The sequence below is a fragment of the Tribolium castaneum genome, chromosome 9 (assembly GCF_031307605.1).
Source record: "Tribolium castaneum strain GA2 chromosome 9, icTriCast1.1, whole genome shotgun sequence".
Classification (NCBI taxonomy): domain Eukaryota; kingdom Metazoa; phylum Arthropoda; class Insecta; order Coleoptera; family Tenebrionidae; genus Tribolium; species Tribolium castaneum.
In genome coordinates this window covers 11,492,405-11,510,020 of record NC_087402.1, presented here as the reverse complement: position 1 = coordinate 11,510,020, position 17,616 = coordinate 11,492,405, and the positions used below count along the sequence as shown (strand labels likewise).

Here is a 17,616-nt window from a genome sequence, read left to right as displayed (position 1 = left end):
ACAAGTTTAAAATCCAGCTGAAACAAAATTCATTGAAACATATGAGAATGAAAACTTTAGATGTGTTTATCTCTGAAATAAAATTCCCAACCAACTAACAAATCCAATATACAATATATGCAAACCCATACATGTGGTGTGCTTGTACAGCCACCAAATCGTAATGACAGGACAATATTCCGCAACAATTCACTTTCAGCATATGCAAATACATACCGTCATCGAGTGTAAACTTGTCTTGCAACTGAAGCGAAAACTGAATATCACTGAAAATATCGACCTGAACTGGCAACAGCTCCACTTTGTTGCATTTTTGTTCCAAAGTAAACTTGAAGTTATTTTGTCCAATTTTGTCTTTGAATTATGAAATAAAAGAACGGAATTAATTAATAACGTTTCAACTCTTATGAGTTCAAATCGTCTGACAAACATTCCTTTGTTCCCCTCTTTTGGGGTAATTGCTTGCCACATCTCGACCAAAAATGCGATCCTTCACTGGCAAAAAGGAGCAGCTGCAAGCGTCGCTTATTACATCAATGGTTATCAGAGCAAAACAGTAAAAACTCTCATCTCCGAAAAATTGCATTTCTGGCGATTTGAAGAGCTTTAGCTCTCTTATTAATCGATGTGAAGCCACATCCAACATGACACACTGAAGCGAAATCGCAGTCCATTTAAAAATCCCATTTTCTTTGCTCAAATACGTTCCAACCAATTGAATTTGTATTTTGCTCGACTTTAAAGAATCACTCGGGGGTGACATATGCTACATGTTATGGCAAGTTGGACCAGGAAACTAAATCTCTACACGACTGAATGATTCCTTGTGCTGTTATTTATACTTTTCCGGCGCGATTTTTAACGGGAAAGATTGATCGACAACACGAGGCGACTGGTTTAGATGATAAATCTTTTCTTAATAAAATTCCATTTTACGGGACATTGCACGCACTTAATTGAAGCCCAAAAAGCTCGAATAAAATCATTGAAAATTGCTAATCTGTGTTGGCTGGAATGACGTGAATTAATAGGTGTCGGACAGTTACATGGGGTTGAAGATTAAATGGACTAGCCAAGGTTTGAGAATAACTGACGTTGAGGGTTGATAAACTAGATTAAGTTTGTTTAAGTAACTCGGAACTGAAACTGTTGAAAAATACTTAAACGAAAGCTAATACCGTAAGAGGATTTCAAAACAATTCCATCAGAGATGCTTTCCTTGAAAGCTCAAGTTTTTTAAAGTAGTTGTATTATTTTGGTAAAATAACGCCTATTAGTTTTGTTTTAAAATGAGTTTAAACTTTTTCTCCACAGGGCATTTGCACCTAAGCGGAACACAAAGAATCTCATCGATTCATAAATTAAATTCCAACGTAAGCCTTTTGAAATTTTTAACTTTGTGTCCCAACATGGGGTGCTTTTATTCAAATTATGAAACTTTTCCCCGAATAAACACTTTTATTGCCTCAAGATACGGCAAAGTTCGATTTGTATTTTGGAAGGTATTAAACTGTATCGATCCAAACGCTGCGTGTACGTAATATGCAAATGTTCGCACCATCGTCTCAAACTATTAAAACCACTAAAATTAATTTGTTGCATTATGGAGTCTGGATTTAAAAAGGGTTTGTTGAAATTCCGCCCACAGAAGCTGTAAACAACATTGTCAAGTAAATCAGACAGGTTATGGCCCCGTTAAGAATTTTTTAGCGGGCTCAGCTTCCATTTCCATTTAGATTAGACTTGGACGTTTTCCCGAATGTGTGTCTCACCGACTTGCATTTCCATACATAAATTTTAAACGAGACAGCAGTTAGGTGTTTGTAGTACACGACTCCGTGTCAGGGGATGGAAATAAGGATAATTACGTTAAGGAGCTACACGACTTAGCTCAGAATATCTCTTGAATTCCAAATTGCATGAATTTGCCCCGAAAAACTAGCATTTTCAAACAAGTTTGCGAAAGACAAAGGATAACGAGGAAATGTGGTGCCTGGACTTTTGCGAGATTTATGTTCTGAACGAATGAGTCACTCTGTGAATTTTACACATGTGTTTTTCACGGAAAACTCTGAATTTGTGAGCGATATAAATCAGAACGGATGTGCGAAATTGTTCTCGGCCCTGCGTGAATGATAAATATCTTCTTAATTGCATGAAAATTTGGAATGTTTGTACAATTTTGTAAAAACTGTAGCGTGAAATAAAATATTAGATGGGAGGGCAATTGCGTTGTTAATATTACATTGCGTTTGAAAGCTTTTTGTACCACATCCCGAAATGCCTTTTCAATCATGTGGTGAAGTACTGGACGGTAAAAATAGTGAATAAAGCTATTTTTACATGCAATCACATGAAATTGTAACTGTGCTTTGCCGTCTCATCAGCAATCACAACTATTATTCTCTTTTAATGCTACAAAGCTCCGGATAAAACATGCTAGTCTTTTATCCAGCTTTTCATCTACTAATAAAGAAACGTCTACATTCATTTGGCCTCTTTTATAAATAAAAATGACCTATTTGGCGTTGTCAAACTTGGAGAAAATTGCATGCTAGGAACATGACATCTGACAGGAACATTTTGTTGTGAGAATATTAGGTAGCTAACAAAGGGAGATTTGATGTGTTATGTTATAACTTTCACAATGATAAAAATAACATAGATTTTGATGCTACTGTTAACACAAGCCCAACGTTAATCAAACTAGTTTAAAATAAATTGCGAGCTTTGATCGAAGACTGAAAAGGTTTACAAAACAAACTGGAGAAATTAAAATACGAATTAGAGGTTATTGTTTTTTAATTGCGTCGTGTTTGCGACGGACGCTTAATTGTATATTAGAATTCTTGTTGACAGTGCATCTGACAAAATAATGAGGATCTCGCTATGTTGCTGTAGAGATTTATAAATACAGGGTGTTAATAATAATACAGACGAGTTAAAAACTCTTACATCATTTTTTCAAAAATTGCATACTTTCTTAGAAATTTATGTCAACCCATCGGTTGATGGATATGATAATTTTTGAGCATTTAATTTTTTTATTGAACAAAATGGAGATGGCGGCGCATGGGCGTTTTGAGATTTTTTAAAATTGTGACTAACTATTGTGACTATGTTCATTTGTGTGGGAGGTTTGAATCCCGATCCTGGCAAAAACAAATTTGTTTTTTTTTTGTAAAATTTATTAACAAAATAAAAATTGAAATAGAAAAATAACGTAGTGGACCAAGAAGTTAATTTACCTTTGCTGTTTTGTCAATAATTTTAAAATTTACGCTAATTTCTATACTTCTAGTTTAAAGGTTCTAAAAATTTGGGACTTTAATTTCAGAACGATTTTTTGCGAAAACTATTCATTTTTGATTTACATAAATTTTTCTTAATCGATTTGTCTTACTTCTCTATTTGCTTTTAAATTTTTGCTAAACTATTTCCTAACACGCTGTATAAATAATTCAATTTCACAATAAAATTTAAATCAACTGTTTCTCTAATAATGTTCAAAGTCCCGCCGCGATTTCTGTTTTTTGATATTGTTTTCACTTCGCCCCAAGTTTTATCTTTTCTTGTAAGTATTTTTTCAACAGCACTAACCTACATATCTTTTTCTGTTCCTTTAAATATTTGCTTCCCACTAGTATTCCGTTTTCTGTCATTCTACATATATATTTAAAAATCTCCACCTTTAAAATCTGTCAATTGTGTTATTCCAGCTCTTTCCTTATTTAACTTCTTCGTTTTTTATCGATCAGTCTTACTTTTTTTACTCTTTACTCATTACTATTTCTTCTCTGTTACATTCTGTCTTGATTTCATTCGGTCTCTTAATAACACCTATGATTCATAGTTTTTCTCAAGACTTTCCTTCTTTATGAAATAAGTTAATAAGTAAATAAGTAATAAGTTTATAACATTTTTCTTTTTTTTGTTAGTTTAGTTATTAAACTACTTTATTTGTTTATTTATTTGTATTATTTAGTGAAAATGCGACCTTGCGCAAAAACCACTCTGTGCTTTTAATAATATTGGTTTAATAATTATTTTTAATTTGTTTTCGAAAGTCTCTGACTTTCTTGTGTATTGGTATTATTTGTTCCATCTCTTATTCTTCAGCCAAAATGGCTTTTTTCTTCACTACCCATTTTCTTGATTATTTCCGCTCTCATTTTCCATAATTTTGTTTCTTAATGGTTTCATTTACCCCTTCTTCTGTAATGTCAATTTTCTCACCTCAATTTTTTTCTTTTCTACCTTCTGTCATTTTTCTTCTTCTAGATTTCTTTCTGTCTGATTGTTTAGTAGTTTTTGGAAATCGGTCTGGTTAGTAATGTTAATTATGTTTCTCTGTGTATTTTATATCTAATGTTTACTTTTTCTTTTCCTTAAATTTTTCAGTATCTTGTAGAAAACCGTTTGATTTCTTTTGAAGCTTGCTTTCGATTTTTTTTTTCAACATTTTCTTAAATTTTAACAGAGCTTTCTATAAACCTGCTCTAAGATAGTTATCTTAATACGAATTTGTTTTGCTGCACTTATTTATCTGTAATTTCAAGCTGTTATGTTCACTGAATATCATAAATGCCCATCTAATAAGTCCTATTTCTCTTCTTTCTTTTTTCTTTGTTTAGACTTTACTATAATATGTATAGACTATATCCAAGTCGATTTTATTATATTCACACATAATTTTTTTCAGTCCATCTTGTTATTTTCTATACTTCCAACGTTTTCCATTTTTCGTGTTCTTAGTTATTTATCATTACCGTCTTCAAGTTATCCTCCTTTGTCAAATTATTTAGTTTTTTGTTTCTTGTATTATGATGGTATTTGTGTTGTTTACGTCTTCTAAGTTACAATTTTCTTTATTCCTTTTGTATTCTCTTCCATTAATAAATAATTTTTTGTGGGTAATTTTGTTTCTTTCATTCTTCGCATCTACTTTACCTATATCTTAAATTTCTTAAATTAAATTAAAATTTTAAAAACCTTAATTGTTTCAGCTCTGTTTTTCATTTCTATGATGCACATGTTATACGTAATCTTTTTTTAAGCTGCTTATCTTAGTTTGAATTTTCAACTTATTCTGTACAATTATAATAACTTGATTTTTAAGTTTATTACTATTTTTACGATCTTTTTTATTTTTTCTTTTCTTGTACTCAACGTTTTCATAATGGATAAGTTATTTCTAGTATTATTACTATGGTTATAATTGTTACAACAATGTATGTTTCAAAATTTATTCCCAGGATAAAATTATCCGACGATTGTAAAATCCGCCCTAAGAGTACATAGTTGAAAAATTAGTTTTTTCAGCGATTTTCTAGTTCCTATTTTACCTCTTCTTCCTCTAGTCCGTACGTTTGTCACTTCTCTGAAGAAATTAAAATACGAATTAGAGATTATTGTTTTTTAATGGAATCGTGTTTGCTACGGACGCTTAATCGTATTCCAATTCTTGTAGACACTGCATTTGAAAAAATAAAAAGGATCTCGTTATATTTTCGCTAGGAACGTATTTTGAGCAATATTCCGTTGTCAGCAAAAATGATTTAATGCCACACAAGGAGCGTGGAGTTATCCTGGTGCAGGATAATTGAATTATTAAATTTGATGGAGTTGTGGGTTTTAATCGAAATACAACTAAAATTCAGTTCAATTAATTTTGAATTAGACGTGAAATTTTCAGGAGCAGCTGCTTTGAGCGATCGTCAAAGCTTCCTCTACATTATGAAACATCTCTTTCATGTTAAACTCGTGATAAATGTTAAATGTCACAGGTAATTGAAAGTCTTATCAGCCGACAATTGACAACATTTATCAGTGCGCTCAAGGTCCTGAAGGCGCTTTTGTGACAAAATTTGAACAAATTTTTATCGAACTTGGGGGATAGATTTAGTAAAGCGTGTATTTATATTTATGAGAATGTGGAACATCATCACAGATGAATTCTTTTGAGTGTGTAATGTTTGATTTAGTGCCAGTCTATAAACAGCCATCGACGTAAAATAAATATGTTAATACGTGTCTTCAAATAACCATCATTGATCTGTGGGTATCCACCGCTTAAGATGTCCATCTCCAAGATGGATCACTGCTCTAACGCATCTATCAACCACTAAATCCTCTACAAATTCGAAAAGAATCATCTATTGATTCAGCAAATTAAACTTGTCTCTTTTAGACTAAAACTTGTATCGAATTCCGTTTCCCATTAAAACTTTTCCCGGGCATTTTGTTGACAAAATTCGCGTCTAGTTTTAGGTGTGTTAGCACGAGCAAAGCAGCGATTGAATGAAATTAGAGAAAGGACTTGATTTATTTTATGGAAAGAAACACGTCCACCGACATTTATTGTAGTAATTGACACGTAAATAACAACTGATTTTGACGTTCCGTAAATAGATGGTTATTAAGCTACGGTGTTTGCGTGCTATTGTCGAAACGCATTAATTATGTCTTATTATAAATTGGTGCATTTAATTTAACTCGCTTCACAAATATTAAACTATATAATTACATAATTCAGTGAAATTCACCTCAAAATTGTTTATCTTTTGCTTCAGTAAGTGCCGGATTTAACTGTTGACAAAGAACGTAATCAAACACATCCAGTTCCTTTAATCATCGGTTTCAAGCTCGCCAAAAACTGCATTCCGACGCAAGTTATTTACTCTGAATTGTTAATCAGATAATGATGGGCTCTTTAATCATTTGCTTTCATTCACTCCGAGTCACTTTTATTAGCCTTGAAATGAATTTTTGTTAAATGCAGGACTTTCATTCTTAATAAAACAGACAAGACAAATTGCCTCAAATTCATTAGCTCCCTCTCGATCGCCCACGTGTTGTCTAGCGTGTTTTGTCTATAAATCACCCTCACTAATTCAATATTACTTTAACATTATTTAGCGGGATTTTCGCAGGACAAGATGCAAAATTTGTATTACCTCTATTACTAGGGAGGCATTTAATTTAATTGACATATCGGTTTCACCGGAATTAATTCATCCGATCGAGAATGCGAAAAACTAATGATTCATGTTTGTTGGACAGAGACATAGCATACATGGAATGATGGAGGAGGAAAATGTCATCAGGCCGCACCAGGAGATCGCACAATTATCCCTCGATGAGAAGAAGTTCCTGTTGGCTGTGGAAAGGGGCGATGTTGCCTCGACCAGACGGTAAGATAAAAAAAAATATTTGAAACTATCGTGTTTTATAGCACATTAAAGCTTGTGTAGATAAAAAGCACTTTAAATTTAAATATTAAATTAAGTACATTTTTACTGCCTGATCATTTATTATTATTCAGTGGACTAATATTTTATACAAAGTGTTCAAAAATGATTGATCATCAAAAGTCGACTATGGAATTCAAATTCAATGTGCCGCTTCATCCAAATGATTATTGTAATTTCTTAGTATTGTCAGAAATCATTGAATTAGCTTTTTGCTTACTTTTTTAAATTTTTCCGCAAAGTTTTTTCAAGTGTAGGGTTTGTGTTGATTTGTGTTTATATTTCTGTCACTTTTGTCCTGTATTCTTTCGAGCCTTTTTGCATTATTTTGACGGCTTTGTTAAATTTTGTAGGTGACTTGATGAACAACCATTTTTGAAAAGTTTGTATATTTATAACATTGATGAAAAAAATCCAGAAATTAACTAGAAATGTAAATGACCTCATTGATCTGCATGCTTCAATTAGGTACACGACTTGCCTAAATGGCCAAGTCAGGCATATTGTGAAAGATACTAAAAAAACAAAAGAAGTGAACGACTGTCTTTATCATAAACAACTTAGGATTTTTACTGTATTAATAATTAGATGTGAAAAAAACTTTGTTCCTATCACAACAAGAACAAAAATTTACTGACAAGAACTTTGGACTTTGTAAACTACGCACATATGAATTGGGATATTGGTTATAACTAAGATTTTATTTGTTATTTAAAAAATAAATTGCATCAAAGCATTACAAATGAATGCTTCTGCAACCACTAAGAAAAAGTATAATGCATAAAAATAATTAAAACTTAGAATGCGGTATAAGGTCTGTTTAGCAATATCCCTATTCACTTTTAAACTAAATGTTGAGAAAAGTAAAAACAACGCAGACTTATCTAACTTTAGTCCAAACATTGTAAATAATTTTTTCTATCCGTGTTTAGACCTCTTGATAAAAATTACACTGACGCTGTCAACAACCTACTTGGAAAAAATATAAGAACAATTTAAGTTTTGAGTTTAATCTTGCGTCTGTCTGTCGACAAAGTTTTCTAAATAATACATAATCTAGGGCTTGTGGGGTAGACGGTATTACGGCCAACATGATAAAATTTTCTTCTCCTACTATTGCTAAATATGTTACACATTCAAATTTATATTGTCAGCTATCGTCTTGATACTAAAATGTCTATGCCTTAGTTTAGTATATCCATCTTTTAACACTTCGTAGTTCACAATTGTGTTAAAGTATTTAATTCAACGGTACTTTTTCAGTTGAATTTTTCGGTGAATAAATTTCGTACACTTAATAAACATTTCTTATTCTTACATGGTTAACTGTTAATTATGATTTTCATCATTGCATGCTGCATTATCATTTACCTACATTTCATTCTGTTTACAATTTTTTTAGTTTTAAGTTTTTTATTAGTTACGCCGGGTGCTCAAAAATTAGCCCACTGACGATTTACGTTGTTGAGAAGCATGTGTAAGTGTATATTACGGGAAAAATGTTGAAAAAATTCCTAAAATCATTTTTTTTTAAATGTGGACCTACTAATTTATTTTGTGAACTTCTTCAGTTTTTACTATTTTTTAATGTTTTTATGTTTCACACCAAATAATCGGTCCCTAAGACAAAAATGAATAATTATTTATAAATATGTGCTATCAGTTTTTTTTTATAAAAAAAATAAAATTTAGCAAAAAATCAAAATTTCCATACAGGTTGCGCCAGCGAGTAGGTTAAGTCCAATTATTCACTTCTAAATATTGGAAAAGTATGATTTTATTTTCCTAACCCGTAGATACTAACTCTCTGCCTCACCTAAAATTAGTTTCAAATATACAGGGTGTTTTGGAAATAAGCTACAATACAAACATATGTTTTTTTTAAATGGAACATTCTTTATGTTTTTGCATTTTTATTGGTTGATTTTGCTTAGTTTCTGAAATATCTTAATTTTTTAACAAAAACAAGTTTCTTTTAACATGTGTAACTCAGAAACTAAAAATCGAACTTTCACCACTTTAAAGAGGAAAGTTAAAACTTAAATCCTGTATCAATTTAGGTGAGGTAGGGGATTAGTATCTGTGGCTTATGAAGAAAAAATTATTACTTTTGTAACATTTAGAGATGACTAATGTACTTTACCAACTCGCTGGGACAACCTGTTTGTGCCAACACTAGGTACTATTTTGTAGAAAACCCTTTCAAAATTAATTCATTTTGACTGTTGATTTCTGTTGTGATCACGATTCCCACATATCATTTATTTAAAATTCGTTATTCATGAATAGCTTTAATAGATAGATTTTCGTAGGATCTTTACCTTCATATGTATATACTAGCAGTTGCTCACGGCTTGGCACGCATGTCCACAACCATTTTGAAAGATAGAAAAACAATGCAAATCTTATATCAAAAAGTAGAAACACATAATTTTATGTTGAACTTTAAAACCGTGACAATGCGAACCCGAGTAAATTTTGCTTTTTTTCATAATTGCAAACAAACTTTTTCTCTGTTGAATTTGTTATATGTATAACTTAAACAATGAAGGATTTTTTGTTTAACCTCTTTGGAGTGGAATTTTTAACAAACCTAAAACATGCGTTTTTTTATTTTTGGACGAACGCTCAAATACCAATTGTCTTGGTTATAACTTCGATTTTTGTATTCAACCCTCTTGGGGGTGAAACTTTCAAAATCCGGAAACACGTCTTTTTTCATTTTTAATCTAAAGATCAAATACCATTTTTTATGAATATCGCTTCAAAAATGACGATTTCATATGTTTAATCTTTTTTGGGAGTGGATTTTCTAAAAATAATAAAATACTTGTTTCTTTATTTTTCACCGGATGTCTAAATACCAATTTTTATAGTCAAAAATGACGGATTTTAATATTCCAAAAAATTCCAAATGTTCTTACACACACGTTTTTTATCTTTAACCGAAAGCTCAAGTAGAAATTGCATGGATACAAATTAAAAATTACAGATTTTTATACAAATTAAAATCCCTGTTCAACCCCCTTGAGGTTAGTATTTCCTACTAAAACACTTGTTTCTTCACTTTTTACTAAAAGCCCAATAACCAGCTTTAATTAATGTGAATTCAAAAGTTACGAATTTGTATACAAATTTTATTACGCCATTTAACCCTCTAATTAGGAGTTGATTTTTCGAAAATTTTTAGATTTTTTTTAATCGAAAGCTAAATACTAATTTTCAAGAATACAGGGTGCTCAAAAACTAGCGCACCAATTCAGTGGTACGTTTTTGAGAAGCAAGTGCAGATTACGGGAAAAATGTTGAAAAAATTCCTAAAGTCATATTTTAAAAAATATGGAGCTACAAACTTATTGTGTTAACTTCTTTAGTTTTCATTATTTTTTAATGTTTTTATGTTTCACACTAAGTAATCATTTCCTAATAAAACGATGAATAATTATTTTTAAATTTACTATCAAATTTCAGCAGTTTTTTTAATTTAAAAAAATTAAAATTTATCAAAAAAATCACAATGTGTAGATGTGCCAACACTGGGAATTATTTCCTAGGAAACCGTTTCAAAAATAATTTATTTTTTTTGTTGATCAAATTCTATTGCGATCACGACTATTTGACAACGTTGCCACATATCATTTATTTAAAATCCGTTATTTATCAATAACTTAAATACAAAGATTTTTTTTACTATTTTTACCTTTATATGTAACCAGTTCTCTACTACACACCATTCAGTTGGTGCGCCAGTTTTTGAGCACGCTGTATAACATTAAAAATGACGGTTTTTTTTCAAATTTTAACACCCCATTTAACCCTCTTAGGACGTGATTTTCCAAAAATCCTTTCTTAGTACATATTACGTTATAAAAGCTACCTATTCTGAAAATTTCATGTTTCTATACTTAGCCGTTTGGGCTGTGCGTTGATAGGTTGAGCACCCTGTACAATGGAGGTTTTATTTCACTGAACACTACATAACACACATAACGCTATATTAATTCTATGTTCAATTTAAAAAAATTCATATCAGTGTATTACTAGAAATCTTAGATCTTTTGTATTATATGGTTTATTTTGTTGATTGTTGAACATCACAACCCACATAACACTCTTAATAGTGTTAACCTTAGTTCAATTTTTAATAGTCCATGTCAATGCTTTACACACAGTTCTATAAAAACGCCAATGTTCAGCAAAATAAAATCTGCATAAAGTTTTTTCCACTTTTTTGTTCTTCTCGGTAATTATTTTTTTATTTTCTCTTTTGTTTATTTTATAATATTTTTTATTATTATTTTGGGGATTGAGTTGAGTAACCTTCGGCTAGACTTCGCACCACAGAGTTTGTATTTTTTTCAATAAAGGCCTAATACTTGTATTTTTATTATTTTTGTCACATTTCTTGTAAAGGCAAAAAATGCCCAAAATTTTAGCCGGCATTTATCCGGTGAGTATGTCCCTGACAGGCAATAAATAATGCGAGGCGAGAGCTGTTACTATGAAATAATACGCTCGAAGAAAATTTAGGGTTGGTTCAAGTGTCGCGTTGCTTATTTACGTCATTTTCCTTGATGTGGGGTGTGATGTTTTGTGCGAGTATTTCTCATCGAGCATTGCATTGATTTTAATCAAAAACGGGTAAACACAGTTTCCGTAACGATATTCAAACACACAAGACGATTTTTTTCTTGAAAGTGGTGATGATAAGGGTGCGTGTCTTTGAGGAACGTGGTTAATGACAAGCGAGTGGATAACTGGGGGTTAAAGGATTTTTCCGCGTGAAAACGTGATGAGGGTTACCCTCGTAAGTAATTCCCTCTTAGTGCAATTGAGATAGTGGCTCAAATGAACCATTCTGAAATAATGATACGTTTGTTGTGTGTATTTCTGTTTTTCGTACTCTTACTTAGCCTCGAAGAGTGTTTAATATTTATTCGTTTTCTTTCCATCGAAAAGCCTTTCAATACCTATTCGGAATAGAAACTGGGCGCGCTCTTCCCAGATTCAACGACTTTAAAGTAAATAATAAAGAAAGTTTGGACGAGAGGAAGCTTTTTCTACGCCAAAAGCTTTACAAAATGCATGAGTTTTCAGTGTCACGTAAAAATTGGTTTGTTTTTAAATTTAAGCCGATTTGTCTCCGTGTTAATTAACGCTCCAGATTCGCTTTGAAATCACATTAAGCACTCGGGAGTTGACAAGTTAGTAGCCGGGAAAGCATTTTGTGGCATAACTCGATATTACACAATTTAAGTTTGGGATATATTAGCACTTACCAGTCCCTCTCTCTCATCATAATTAAGTTAGCAGAGGGTGCAATTTTGTAAAAACTAGGATGCATTTGTGTATTGTAGGACGCTGCAGAAGGCTGAAGAAACTGGTTTCATTAACATCAACTGTGTGGATCCATTAGGGCGAAGTGCCCTTCTTATGGCCATTGATAACGAAAACTTGGAAATGGTCGAACTATTAATCGAACATAAAGTTGAGACCAAGGACGCGCTCCTTCATGCCATTTCGGAGGAGTTTGTTGAAGCTGTTGAGGTGCTACTAGACCATGAAGAGACCATCCACAAGCCAGGCGAACCACATGTAAGGGTTTTAAATATTTGCGTCACAAAGCAGCACTTAAAAACGCTTTGTTATTGACTGAAATACTTTCAGCCACTATTGCAAAATCAATCATTCTGAAATATCGCTGACAACGCTTTCCGATCCAATTTTATTTTTCGTATTTTTTAAACAACCAAATTGTTGATTTAAATATATTTGGAAAAATAAAGCAATTCGTCTTCGTTTCGTGTTTGCTTCAGGGGAGATATCTTAATATTGATGTTTTTTCCAAAGAGTTGGGAAGCTTTACCTCCAGACACTGCAACTTTTACTCCAGACATCACTCCGCTCATCTTGTCAGCTCATCGCGACAACTACGAAATTATCAAGATCTTGTTGGATAGAGGAGCCACATTGCCGATGCCACATGATGTCAGGTAAGTTGGTTTCCATTAAAGCGAGTTAATTAAAGGTTGGTACAGAGTGTGACTTACTATTAGGTTTGTGAGAAGCTTCACCTCTTCAAATGATATGGAAGCAATCTTGTGCACTTGACATAAATTGAAAAAAATCAGTTAATTGAAAAGTTTAGACCTTTTTCCAAATAAGATTGATTAAAAAAATAAAATAAAATCTAGAACTGATGCGACAAGAACAAGCCATTTAAAAAAAATTTGGCCGTTTTTTAAGTTAGGAATTGGCGAAAAGCATGTTATTTAAAGAACCTGATAAGGAAACCTCTTTTTAAGTAAAAAGTATGTCATTTTGGGCCATCTTAAAATATTGTAGAAAGTTTTTAAGCGTGAAAGTGTTTATTTTTTGTTGGTAACATTTTATGCCTCTTTTTACAATCTGAATCCTAAATTATAAGCACTTTTAAGCCTCTTTTTTTCAATCTGAATTCTAGATTATAAACACTATTTTAAAACACGTTTCCGATAGCAACGTGTTTTCACTATTTTAAAACACGCTTTCTATAGTAACGTGTTTTAAATTAAAATGTTCCAACAAAAAAATTTTTGAATAACATTTATGCGAAAACACTTAAAGTTCTCGGGTGTCTACGTATGCAACTCGCATACGCTCGTTGCATAACGACAGCCTTCGAACTTTAAGATTGTGTTTTCGCGGTCGTACTATTAACTATAATTTAATTTTATTAATTATTTAATTTAACGAAATTAGATCGGTGTTATTGGCAGAGTGTATTTATGTTAACTTTTTAAGCGAGAAAATGTTAGGAAACAATATATTTTAACAAAATTAATAGGTAGATTTGTGTTTCCGGTCAGCATAAGACGAATGCAGCCTTTCTAAACTATTTTTTGCAAGATATTTTTAAATCAAAATTTTCAACACCTGACTCGAATAAAAAGTTGTGAGCTATCTCAAAGCGGTTTCGCTGTCTTTAAAGCCAGCTAGGAATCGGCAAAAGTCAAGTTAGTATTATTTTAAAAAAATTAAAAAATATATCGTTTTCAGCCTTAACTTGAAACAACTTGAAACATTTAAAATTTATTCATGACCCTACGTTGTAAAAATAAAAGCGAATTGATAATCATTTCTACAAAGACCGTGTTTTTTATATTTTGCAATCATATTTTGGGTTTGGCAAGGTTTTGAGAGAATCAAAAATTGATCGAAAAAATTTAAAATGTTTTAAGTTTCTGATTTCGCTCAGAATTAGCCATTTCAAAACGATTTAGTCATTTTCTAAGCCAACTATAAACGAAAAACAAGTTATTCGAGAATTATAGCACTAAAGTCGTCGTTTTAGGTAAAAAATAAGTCGATCTGTGCCATTTCAAAGCATTTGTGCCATGTTTTTAAGAGTGAAAATATTAATTTATTAACAATATGTAGTTCGGTATTTTCGGTCACATCATTGAAAATCAAGCTTTTTCAGCTAAATTAGAGAGTAAATCGTTGTTTCGTGGCAGAATAAAGCCATTTTAAAGTTTTGAAAGCAATTTTTTTACTAACCACCGAATCGTTCGGAGTAAAAGATTTTCAACACAAATGATCCGCATGTCGCCGTTTTCTGACATAATTGGTAATTTCAGCCTTTCTAAAACGATTTTTTTCATTTTGAAGCAAGACATTGTCCCAAATCAGAATTTTCCAATAAATGATCCAAAAATCTTCGTTTAAAAAAAAGTTTTTCACTAGTAAGAAATTCGTTGTTTTAGATCAAAATAAGATAATTTGAGCCATTTTAAACCATGTGTGGATGAATTTTAAGTGAGGAAATGTGTAAAATCAACTAATTTTAACCAAGTTAATCTATAGATCGTTACTGTTTGTTTCTGGTTCACTCTTCAAAAATTAAGTGTTTTCAATTTAACTCTGTTCGTTTTTAGCCGAATCATCTGTATCATTTTCTTGATATTTCCTGAAACCAAAACTGATTCAAAGGGGACTTCGACTGCAAAGAAACAGTGAATCGACAGTCAGTTTTTAAAGGCGTTAATGAATTTTTTGGCATATTTTATACAAATTACTCGTAAAGTTTTTCTGATTCTTGTTAAAACTAAGGCTTATTAACAAAGGGACTTCTACTGTGATATCTATTAATGTTTTTTAAATTAGCAAGTTTTCGCCAAACAATAAGCCAGTTTCGCCATTGAATTCTTTATTCGAAGATTCAAGCATATCTCTGCATAAATAATGCCTGAAGGAAGTACTTTCGTACTTTCGTTATAGTAATTTACTAAATTGCCTTCCTCCAAACAAAATGTTTGAAATAATTTTTGTGAAAGTTGAGTTTCGTCTTATTTTATTAGGATTCCCGCTCAACCTCGGTAAACTAAACAAGGTTTTATTTTCTTGACGGATAAAAGCCTGTTTGCTCTTCCGGGATTAGGGATGTTTGTGACGAAGGAAGAGAGAAAATTCCGTGAAAAGTAAAAGGGGTGATATTTGTAGCTCATTCAGGAATCTCTTTTTGTTTTTATCGTCGAGAAAATTCAATAACACTGCAATAGATGTAGGGAAATTATTACTTTTGACTTTTTCGAATAAAAAATTCACACTTTGAATAACTCAACTGTATTCCCAACCCAACTAAAGATTCAGATTTCAATTGGTGATAAAACCAGGCCGAATTTCTCGAAGCTGTAAGTCTATACGCCTGCAAATAAATCTCCGACATAAAAGGGATGAACTTTCTTTGAGAGTTTTATATTTCGTTAGTGCACTCCACTAATGATCATTTTGAACAATGCAAGCGCTTGAAATTAATTCATTTAAATGCAAACCGTTCAAACAATGATTTATTTGAAGATTTGAGGGATTGTTATGCAAAACAACAGTCATCAAAACTTGAAATTTGTGGCTTCATTTCTAGATTAAACCGAGGCGTCATCCACTGCTGCCAATACTTGCAATATGTTCATTAAGCAGTACATTATGGTACCTACAACAAATTTAAATAATATTTAAAAATAGACGACATTCCTTTACGTTACTATTTGACAATATGCTTAAAAAATGATATAAAAATGTTTCTAAAAATAGATGGTGTTACTTATAATTTTAAATTAAAAGATGGATAAGTCAGCATATCAATTAAAATAATATTTTTAGGGGCGGTTTATAGAAAGCTTTGTTAAAATTTAATTTGTTGTTAAAGGTTAACAACGCGAATGGACCAATCACAATTGTTCAATTTGGTCATGTGATCAATTAATCACGCATTTAATTACAAATTAAAATAATGACGCTTCTATAAACCGATCCTAAATGTCTCAAAACCTAATAATAATCATCCAGAAATCACCGTTTGTTATTAAATGTTAATGCTATTAAACATGAACTACACAACTAATAAATTTTTAGGGGGCTTTTTTGAAGTTAGCAAGTACATTTTTAATTAAATAATAAATTTTAATTATGTCTAAAAAATTGTAGGAAAAAATTCGCATTCAAAGAGAAAAAAATAAAATATTTAATACCTACAGTAAGTTCAAAAATGGTTGTTTATAAAGCCGCTTCATACAAATGACTTTTGTAGTTTCTGAGAATTATCATCTCTGTTAAATCTTAGACTTGTCTTTATTTTTTTTTCGGCAAAATTATTTCAGGTGTAGGTTTTGTTTTGATTGTTTTATATTTCCGAAATTTTTAACGTTGTGTATTCTTTATGTTTTATATTCGAAGCCTTTTTGCATTAATTTGACGGATCTGTCTCTTTGACAGCATTCACAATTTAGGCGGCATGTTACGTTTAAATTTCATAGGTGAACACATTGTAGCAAACGCTCGTTTTCTGTTTTATGAGTTACAGAGAAAATATTCTTTTAGCATACTCACTCACACTGTATTTACCACCCAATTTAAAAAGTTGTTGAAACTGGTCAGTTTTGAAAAGAAAGGAGTGTATAAAAAAGTGATAAATAAAAAATTTGGTTTGGAATATTCTGTACTACTTACAACAGTTACAAGAGATGGGGCGTTTACACCAAAAGCAATTTTGCATTCATCGAACATTTCTTTAGGTTTTCGTTTTTTTCTTGTGCAGGTGGCAAAACATTTCAGAGTTCTTTCTATTTAATTTTTGTTTTCTTATGTTCATTTTATCAGTTTAACTTAAAACTACAACGAATCGAATGACAAAATTAATTTTTCAAAAAATTATAAATCACTGCTGACTAAGCCAACTTTTATTAGTCCCTTCGTATCAATCAATCAATCCGGGGCCGTTATAACCGAATTCCACTGTATTTCAAAGGGTGGTAGTACAAGATGAGTGAATAGTGGGTTATTTTTGAATTTCTATAAATATGCAACAAATAATATTGATTCCAACTGA

General features: G+C 31.5%; 1 protein-coding gene across 2 annotated transcripts in view; it reads left to right on the top strand.

The window, feature by feature from the left end:
• The window catches only part of Trpgamma (Transient receptor potential cation channel gamma), a 94,158-nt gene that overhangs the window by 4,341 nt on the left and 72,201 nt on the right, over positions 1 to 17,616 (top strand). For both annotated transcript variants that reach the window (XM_015979223.2, XM_015979222.2), the window contains exons 3-5: positions 7,063 to 7,193; positions 12,608 to 12,845; positions 13,101 to 13,243. In XM_015979223.2, the coding sequence (XP_015834709.1) occupies positions 7,063 to 7,193; positions 12,608 to 12,845; positions 13,101 to 13,243 (512 nt within the window). The remainder of the gene's footprint in view (positions 1 to 7,062; positions 7,194 to 12,607; positions 12,846 to 13,100; positions 13,244 to 17,616) is intronic.